This window comes from Phoca vitulina, unplaced genomic scaffold (assembly GCF_004348235.1).
Source record: "Phoca vitulina isolate PV1807 unplaced genomic scaffold, GSC_HSeal_1.0 scaffold8, whole genome shotgun sequence".
Classification (NCBI taxonomy): domain Eukaryota; kingdom Metazoa; phylum Chordata; class Mammalia; order Carnivora; family Phocidae; genus Phoca; species Phoca vitulina.
The window spans coordinates 3,583,256-3,593,721 of NW_022589711.1; the positions used below are offsets into that span (position 1 = coordinate 3,583,256).

The 10,466-nt window shown below is 36.7% G+C and overlaps 1 protein-coding gene across 1 annotated transcript in view; it reads left to right on the top strand.

Moving 5' to 3' along the window:
* The window catches only part of TMPRSS15 (transmembrane serine protease 15), a 111,749-nt gene extending 101,595 nt beyond the window's left edge, over positions 1–10,154 (top strand). The window contains exons 23-26 of the mRNA XM_032406219.1: positions 1,389–1,570; positions 2,136–2,231; positions 5,448–5,587; positions 9,999–10,154. Of these exons, the coding sequence (XP_032262110.1) occupies positions 1,389–1,570; positions 2,136–2,231; positions 5,448–5,587; positions 9,999–10,154 (574 nt within the window). The remainder of the gene's footprint in view (positions 1–1,388; positions 1,571–2,135; positions 2,232–5,447; positions 5,588–9,998) is intronic.
* Positions 10,155–10,466: the final 312 nt, after the last annotated feature.

Sequence of the window (10,466 nt, forward strand, 5' to 3'; positions counted from 1 at the left end):
CATGTTCGCGACCCTGCCCACAGAACACTGCCCAGAGCCCCTGGAAGCACCCCTGTGTGCTGGTGCAAGTACAGCCTCTGAAGTCAGACAGTCCCAGTTCAAGTCTCTGCCCCACCATTTAAACCCTCAGCGCCCAGTTTGTTCTCAGTGTAAAATCCATAGCACGGTGGCAAAAATGAAGAGTTGATGCAAAGTACCTAGCACTGCCCTTGGCACAAAATAGGTTCTCCATAAATGGGTGTTATTCTATAAAGCATGTCAGTAAGTTTCGTCCGATTTTAATGCAGCGTGGTTATCTGGATGTTTGGGCATTCGTTGGCTTTACTGATGCCGCGACTTGATCAAACATGATCCTTTGTTTAATTTCAACAAAGGAATGGATAGGTAAAAAGATAAACAAATGGACTTGAAATAACTTCATGCCCTTTGTATATTTGTAGGTGACTTGGATTCTAACAGTTGAAAGACCACATTAAACGGGGCATTTGTAACTATTAAGAATTAAATCGCTAGCTCTTCTAAAATAGCAGTTATTGAATTTTGACTGCATTGTGAATATGGCTTAATTGGCTTAATTCCATGGGTTCACTAGTAGTTTCTTGTTGTGAAGATGTTGCAGGCCAAAAGCACAGTTAGAAGTCCCTGCACACTCAAACTGTCATTTAATCTGCCTATAACACAAATGTTATCCTTTACCAATTCATTATCAAGGGCCAACATTATGTATGGAAAATTATTCGAGTTTACTGGGTATGAAAATTACTCGAGTTTGTATGTTAGATTGTAAACATCGTAATAGGTTTTATTGCTTGCCTTAACTTTGTGTAAATTCAGTGACCCCCTAAACAAAAGAATGCTCCTGAACCTCCTTCCTGCTAGCTGGGGTTCCCTGCAGAAACCCTGGAGCAAGGTGCCATCCCCACAGTGGAATGGGATCTAAGGCAGTGGTTCTCTAACTTGGCCATACGTTAGGATAAACTTGGGAGATTTAATTTAAAAATAACATATATTTTTGAAGTCCCTTCTCCCCATTCCAGACTCATTAAATCAGAGATAGAGAAGGGGGAGCAGGTAACAGTGTTATTTAAAAGAACTCCAGGTGATTCTAATGTGAAACCAAAGTTGCAAACCACAATCTAGAACTACAGATCAAGAGATGATCTAAGAGAAGTGATAGAAATGAGCACTAATTAAGGCTCTTTCTATGATCTGACCAGAAGAATAAAAAATTAAAGGAAATGTTTTTAAGGAAGAACCATTCAGAGAAATTCAAGAATATTTTAGGATGGGCACACATAGTTCTGAAATACCTACTATATGAGCAGCATCTTTAGAAAGTAACTATGGTGGATGGAGGGTTTCTTATACATCTTTTTCATAATCTTCAGGAGAAATTTAGAGCCATCTAAGTGGAAAGCAATTCTAGGCCTGCATATGACATCGAATCTGACTTCTCCTCAAATAGTAACTCGGTTGATAGATCAAATTGTCATAAACCCACATTACAATAAACGGACAAAGGACAGTGACATCGCCATGATGCATCTTGACTTTAAAGTGAATTACACAGGTAAAAGAAATCCGTTTTTGTCATCTTATCTGGCCAAATCAATTCAAAATTAGATTTGAAATATTATCAGTACCAATGAATTAATAGTCCATAAGAGTTGGATAATTTGTTCTAGAAATCATTATAATTTAAATGGAATTGGGGGATAGAGCGAAACATATTCAATTATCTTCATCAAGGTGCTTAAGCCTCAGAACATTTGTCCAAGTGTCTCTTAATTGGTCCTAAAGAACAGCCATCCCAAGATTTTCACAGAGCTGACACTGTAAGTAGCATGATTACTTAAAATCAAATATAAATGATCAACTCTAGAACTAAGACATTGTTTACATTCTTAAAGAGCAATGAGGAGACAATGTAGAAAAGGCTCCCAAAGACCACCAGTGATACCTAGTCCATTGTCAAAGAATGCCACCCTGAGATGCTTCTTTCCCCTAAGACTGATGTCTAAAAAATGTTCAAGCAGCATAAATCAAAAATACAAATTTTTTAGATAAAATGTTGAAAATAATTGATTTTTAAAACTTGTTAGAAATGTATGTTTGTTTGTGTTTCGTTTTTCCAGATTATATACAACCGATTTGTTTACCAGAAGAAAATCAAGCTTTTCCTCCAGGAAGAATTTGTTCCATTGCTGGCTGGGGGAGGATTATACATCAAGGTAAATCATCAGACTCAACAAAAAGAAAATGCCTACCTGTATGAAGGATGCCATTGCACTATCTTGTGAATATTTTCAACATATTTTGCAATAGCTCTTAAAAGCACTGTCTGGCTTATTATATTCATATACTGTGTATTTGTATAGTTTTTTAAAAATTCCAGATTGTATAGAGCACACTATAAAACTATAATCCTTATTTGAGGAGAGTCCAAGCATCCCCCAAACTTAGTACCTCATCTCAGTATTATAAATACTCTGATAAAGAGAAAAGATACGTCTATTTGAATGAATACTACAAAGGTTACAAAATTTATTTTTGTAAAGCACCTGGAGAAAGTCTGGTCAAAAGCCAAATTACTACCTGTTACATTTTCCAAATCAATAAAACTGTCTTATTTATCACAAAAAGGCCTCACACTCCCATTCCCTAAAAAATGAGAAGGGAATCCCTTTTAACATGAACATGCTGTGGGGTCCCTGGGTGGCTCAGTCGTTAAACGTCTGCCTTCGGCTCCGGTCATGATCCCAGGGTCCAGGGATCGAGCCCCGCATCGGGCTCCCTGCTCGGCGGGAGTCTGCTTCTCCCTCTCCCACTCCCCCTACTTGTGTTCCTGCTCTCGCTCTCTCTCTGTCAAATAAATAAATAAAATCTTTAAAAAATAAATAAAAAACATCAACATGCTGAGTCAGCATACTCAGATGTGGCACAAATCTTACACTAAAGACTATAAACTGACTCGTTGGCATTATTTAATAGGATGTTTTCAAAACACAGAAAAGATGTATATTAAAACTAACCGAACATAATTTTTTACAAAATTCCAGTACTTCATTCTCTCTAAATGTAACTACAAGGCACGTTGGCTTCAGAATTCCTAATAGGAGTTATTCCCTCTAGAGCAGAATTTTGACTACCCATTAAAAGTTAAGCAAAAAGGAAAGGCACTAGATAGTCTGGTGGGAGAACCCAGCCTCTGGAGTGGCAACAGATCATGGCCAAGATATTTAAAAATCCTAATTGTATAGGATGAAAAGCCACAGAATCTTGTGGAGAGGTGCAGCTACCAGAAGGAAAGCATTTGCAATTAAAATGCCCTTCTTCCTCGTAAAAGAAAGGATGACATTCTAAGTCAAATCTTTGCCTGATGATTTCAACAGAGGTTCTCCACGGCAATTGCATTATGTCGCTGAAATGCCTCATGTCTGCTGTCCATAAAGTGTATTGAAGTCAAAGTCTGTCTCTTCTTTTATTTCCTCCACTTGAAAGATGCCATGATTTATTAAATTTGAAATCTAAAGAGTAAAAATGATTCCTAGATAGATATTTTCTCTATCAGACTTCAAACAAAAAGACATTTATGGCCACAATGTAGACTCTTCAAAAACAAATTATCCCCTAACAAAATTTAAGACTCTTTATTCCATAGGAAATGGGTATTTCTTCTAAGAGCTGAGTAAACTTGGCTCACATTTACTTATTGTTACTAAAGATATGCATTTAATTGACTTAAGAAGGGTCTCTAAGAGTGGTATGGAGCCAAGGAAAATCTGTATCTGAGATCAATTTCATTTAGGAATAAATGGTCAGATCATGTTTAAATACTTCCTGGGTGATGGAAATTTTAATGAATTTTATGAACTTTGTCTTATGATTTCCAGCTACTTAACTCTGTAAAACTCAGTTCCCCCTCCCCTTTTGAGTATATTATCCTAATTAGCTAAGAAAACCATGAACATATTGTTTACTAGGAAGAAATGAAGTGATATTAGTCGGTTAAATTACGGCAATTAGTAAACTTAAAATAACTCTACTGACATTTTTATGTATGTTTTTATGTGTTTATTTTCAATTATCCTTCTGGCAATTCATGTGGACAAATAAATATTAAATATAAGAACACTGCTCAAATTTTTCTTTACCAAAGAGTTTTATCATATACCCATCCAGTCTTTTTTATTCCTGGATGAGCAGCAAAATAGGCTTTGCTTTTATCATAGTTTATACTAAAAACTAAAGTCTACCAGCCCATCCTCAATCTTTATAGAATGAATAACAGTGAGATGCTGAATTCCCTCCTCCATCTTCACTTCTTAAAGGCCAATGTCAAACTTTCAAAGTCATCTGACTCCAGCTGGAAATCGCCTTTTGTGCACATCCCCCAACTCCTGTTCACTGTCATGCTGGTACCTTGAAATTGGCCCTGGTTGGAGTGTTTACATCCGGCAAATGATACATATTGGGGATTTTTTTTTCTTGAAAACCAGCGTTAAACATTGACCAACACAGCACTGAGTCATACATACATACATTGGTTTGCACCTGAATTATATACATACACACATGTCCATGTACATAACTACACGCATGCACACACACACACAAACACACGTTTCCTGTTTAGTGTGTGGATTAAACTTAGGTGGAAATGATGTCACATATTGTTGCAATAACACTGTCTGTCATATGCACTAAGTTATCATCAACTTTCTGCTTCTCTTGAGGAACTAAATAGAATTGCTAATTATTAGAAAGTGCTTATCAGGTGCCTTTTCTAAGTCACTAGACACCTGCTTGCTTCACATTCTTCTTGGGATTAGTATTTGAGTAAACAGAGAATCATGCTTCCAGTAGATGAGTCATTTTGTAAAAAGCGTGGAAGTACACGGCTCCTTTCTCTTCACCTGCGTGTGGATGACAAGCTGATTGCCCTTAGACTAGGGCATAGTTCAGCTGAGCTTTGTCTTCTGTTCAGTGTGCACCTGCTCATTCACAGATTCTCACAAAGTTGCTGAATGCCATTATCAGGGAGCACCTCTTCAGGTGCCAAATGAAAAGCCTCCTGGATTTTGGAGTCATTGCTCATTTCCATAAATGAAACTCTTTGTGTTGGTGGGCTTTTTTTTTTCCCATGAGTAATACTGTAACCATTTAAAATTACTGCAAATGCCTAAGGCCTGTCTAGTCCAATCCACCATTCCTGTTAGCCCTTGGGAACTAAAGAAGTGCTTTACTGTCATCCATTTGGCAAAATCCACAGATGGGTTTTATTATGTGCTTTAAAAATACTAAGGTTTAGCATTTAGTTTCATTATATATACACACAGTACTCGATAATGAGAGTGAACTATTGAAATAAATAAGACTGGTGGTGGCTCATTCAGTGATGCATGTTGGTGCCTTCTGATGGCTGGCCGCATTACCATTTGGAACAGGTCCTACGGCAAACATACTGCAAGAGGCCAATGTTCCTCTTCTATCAAATGAGAAATGCCAACAACAGATGCCAGAGTATAACATTACAGAAAATATGGTCTGTGCAGGCTATGAAGAAGGAGGAATAGATTCTTGTCAGGTAAGTACGTAAAACTGTTCGCCCTACATCTCCAGAAAGCATTGCTCTATAATGATTTTATGGCTTCGTAACAATTAGGGAGTAAAGAAATCATCAGGGTTTTAACTTCATTTCTTCTTTTACCAAACTGTGACTCTTTGTTTTTTATTTGTGGCCTACTTGCATAGTATTCCTAGGGTGGGTGTGAGCATTAGAAATAAAACTCATTTTGGGGGTGCCTGGGTGGCTCAGTCGTTAAGTGTCTGCCTTCGGCTCAGGTCATGGTCCCAGGGTTTTGGGATCGAGCCCCGCATCAGGCTCCCTGCTCAGCGGGAAGCCTGCTTCTCCCTCTCCCACTCCCCCTGCTTGTGTTCCCTCTCTTGCTTTAATAAATAAATAAATCTCTTGCTTAAATAAATAAATAAAATCTAAAAAAAAAATAATAAAACTCATTTTTAAGAACAAATATTAAAATCAGATGTCTTTAGAGCTGAGGCACAAAATATGAGTGTGTGAGAGAGTCAGGTAAATTACGTAGTGCTGACCCACTGTTGACCTGGAGAGTACACACCTTAGCTAAATCTAGTTCTAATTCTTTAAAACCCTATACAAACTTCAAACAAACACACAAAAAGCAAGTCGGAAGGCCAATTTCACCTACTGGCTTCCAATTTTCAACCTTGGTTTTGAGTATGAGCCAGGGGTCCAGTGACAAGACATAATTTTCTGCATAAAAGCAACCTGGATACGCTGGTTAGAACCAGTCTGCAGCTAACCACTTGTAGGAAGGTTAAAAACTAGAACTTACTCAATAGCCTGGCATAACTCTGGACCTGGAACCCATATACTAGAATTTTCATCTTATCATTTACATTTCATTTTAGAGATGTAATAACATGATCTCACTGAATGTCAACACTGCAATATATTGGAAATATCAATAGCTCTTGACTTGCATGACCACCAGAGAAACTCCTACCCATTACCCTCATTGAAGACAAGAACATCTTATCACTTAGAAGTAAGGTAGCCATCTATTAGTGCCATGAAATCCACATACCCTCAACAAATAAAAACTAAATTCTGCCAGGTTTTAGAATTATTATTCATTTTTAGGTGCAGTATAGAGTATCCGTGAAAGCAGAGATTCTGGGCTCAAACTACTTATTTCGCCCTTGCCTAAATACTTACGGGTGAGATTTTGGGCAAGTCACTTAAGTTTTATTGAGAGATTTAAAAATCAGGTAACACATAGAAGGCAGTAAGCACTCAAAATATTAACAATTTTCACTATGAGACTTTGGAAAAAAATTTTCTAGCATGTTTTCTGTACTTGAAAATGAATAAGATGTTGATCATTAACATCTACTGGATTAGATTAAACCTGATAGCAGTACTGAGCAAATGAATAACTTACAAATGGGGATGCATCAATTTATGCCATGGGGAAATCTTTCACTTTGTTAAAGTGTAAACAACTTGTTACATATATTAACACCTATGTCACCATAATTCGACTTGATACAAGACTTTTTTTAACAGACACTTAAGCAGATGAATCTTTATATGTATCCTCGAGTTAAGTCAGTGTCTCAAATCATGTTAAATTTTTCAGCTTAGTTTTTCATTTATTCTGCTTTGTTGAACACTTGCAAATTCAAGACAAATAGGATGGCTTTCTTCTTGTTTAAAATTTATCTCTGGATCTTATACGTTCCTCTTAAAATGAAAAGCGTGCTAAAGGTAAGATATATTGCCACTTAGAGGGAGATTTATAGAATTATTGTTCAGGTGGGAAATCAGCTGTACAACTTCAATTACAGTTAATGGGGGCTGTGTGGCAGGGGCCTCATGCACTAAGTAGAAAATATGATCACGGATGCTACTGATATTAGAGTTACATTAAGCCAGTCACTTGTGCCAGATCTCTGAAATCTTATGTTTGGTTCTGATTTCTAGAGAGTCTAAGTATGTTATCCATTCACAAGTAGGAACGTCCACACACAGGCCAATATCCTGTGTAATATGTTATCGTGATCGAGTAATTGATAGTCTAGAGGGTCACATGATCTTCTTTGTTCAACTTTAATACTGTGTTATACAAGAGGATTAACTGATTAAATAAGAATACCTTTAAAATAATGAATATGCTACAATTGATACATCACTTGAATGAGCTCTTTGAAGCATTATTTTCCCCCCCATAATGGCAAAGAATTGGCCTTATTAGTCATTCATACATTCTTAAGTATCTTCTGGCTTACCAAAGGCTTGCGTGAGTGGGGTGGTTGTCTGGATTTTAAGGCCCCACAGTGGCTGTAGAAGTCCCCTCTGTATAGATTGAAGTAAATGACACAAACAGCAAACTCATTTTGCTAACTTCGCAGAGCCTTATTCTATCCCAGTGGTGTTCCAAGCATGGCCTCCAGTCCAGCAGATCAGCGGCACTTGAGAACCTGTTCAAGGTGCAAATTCTCAGGCCCCAGCACAGAACTGCTGAGTCAGCAACTCTAACCCTGGGGCCCAGCAATGTGTGTTTTAGCATGATAAAACCACTGGTATGGCAACATAAATTTTAGGTTAATACTTTATGGTCTGGACATTCACTCATATTTTTGAAGTCCATACATATCTCTGAGATAGTGGAAGAAGGAAATAGCTTCCCTGAACAAATCAGCAAATTAAGGCAAAAAGTTACATAATTGAACTAAAATGGTATAGTTAGATGAGAGAAGTGACAGTCCCAGACATAATAGGTCTCTCAACCACACAGACAACCCAACTGTTGAGCATCAAGCCTGCCGGTGGATCGCTTGAATACCGGCAACTGACCCAGCGCATGTTGGGCAATTTAAAATCCTTGTTCATGGAATCAATGTCTAGATTCTGTTGTCTTTTTTAAAAATTGAATTATTTTAGAAAATATGAAGAAAACCAAATGACTCCTTTTCAAAATACCCAAACAGTTGAGGTTTATTTTTAATAATCTCTAACTTTGAGTCTGTATTTATCTTTAACTGTTCCATAAATATTTCTGGACCCAAATTATAAACTAAGGGTTTACGATACAGAAATAAAAATCACAGTCCCTGCCTTCAAACATATTTGTTACATCTAGAAAAGAGGTAACCTATGGTTGCCAGTACAATTTATGTTCCTCTGTACCCAAGCAAGAAAAGGTGCTTTTATATACATCACATTTTTTCTCCTTAAACATGGTCCCAAAGATAATAAAGAATCAGGCAAAAAGTCCGTCAGGATATTTTTTAACACAAACTTGGTTGAAATATTCTATTGTACCAGTGATTGCAACCAAAGTACACAAGGCTTTAAATTCCTTCATAAATATAAAAAAAGATTAAAAACTTTGCACAATTAATGTAAGAAAAATATTTGTCAATGCCATCATTAAGTAATGGTATGATGTGTTTGCATTATGTTCTTTGCATTACACACACTCATGTGTAAATGAAATATAGGAATTAAATCTAGCAGAATCTGTTATAATTAATATTTTCAAAAATTAAATAATTCATCAGTTAAAATCTCCCATGAAAATATGTGTGCTTATCATAAATTATATCATTGACATGCCTATTGCCATTGAAATGTTAAGATTTTTTCAAATCTGATTGTTTACTGACAAAAAGTTAACACTGCCCAAAGAACTAAAATCAACTTTATGTGTGAGGTTTTAGTTTCTCTAAACACGCATTGTGGAAAAGGTGTCTTTTCTGCAAAGCCTCTCCCAATTCTTAGAACACTCCTCTTTTTGTTTTGTTTTTTGTTTCAAGTTTTTTATTTAAATTCCAGTTAGTTAACATATAGTGTAATATTAGTTTCAGGAGTAGAATCTATTGATTCATCAGTGCCCAGTGCTCATCACAAGTGCCCTCCTTAATTCCCAACACCCATCTAAGCCCCCCACCCACCTCCCCTCCAGCAAGCCTCAGTTTCTTCTCTGTAGTTAAGAGTCTGTTTTATGGTTTGCCTCTCTCTCTTTTTTTTCCCCATATGTTCATCTGTTTTGTTTCTTAAATTCCACACATGAGTGAAACCATATCATACTTCTCTTAATAAAATGATCAGCTTTTAATATACATTTTGGTTGGGATGCTTCTAGTTGTGCCTTGGAGAATTTCTTAGTACCTATTAAAATGCCATAATGAAAGTAAGGAAATTTTGCTATATAAGTACATCATGAAGAATTACATCAAATTATGTTTCAGTTGTCATAGTTTCTCTGTGTCCTTTCTGAGCAGCCAAAGGTTCTCATTCTTGACGGAGAGTGTTGGTGAAGAGATATGCAGATGACTTGCAATTAAATCATATTTTTGATCTTTAGTTTTGGATTGATTTGCTAAAAATAACCTTAGATGTTTATGCCAATTGACAACACATCTACAACCTTCTTTTGCAATTTCCTCTTCAGGGGGATTCAGGAGGACCATTAATGTGCCAAGAAAACAACAGGTGGTTCCTGGCTGGTGTGACATCATTTGGATACCAGTGTGCACGGCCTAATCGTCCAGGGGTGTATACCCGGGTCCTGCGGTTCACAGAATGGATACAAAGTTTTCTACAGTAGAGTGTCTCCTAAACCAACATGAAAGTCATGCTGTTTCCCCATTTCACTCTAAGGAGCATTTAAATTGAGACTTTTGTCAAAATGGCTTCTAAAAGACTTCATTCTTACCTAAGTCACTGCATGCTGAGGTGTGAGGGTGCACACAAAAAATAATCTTGATCATACAAAGTAACTTTAAAATAATATACTTTGATTTCATTGTGAAAAGCTAATCTTTCACAGAGATCATCATTTCCTTTGTTTTTAATCATTTTTATCAAATTCTCTTATTCAAAGGAATGCTATTGTAAAGCATATACTATATACTTAAAC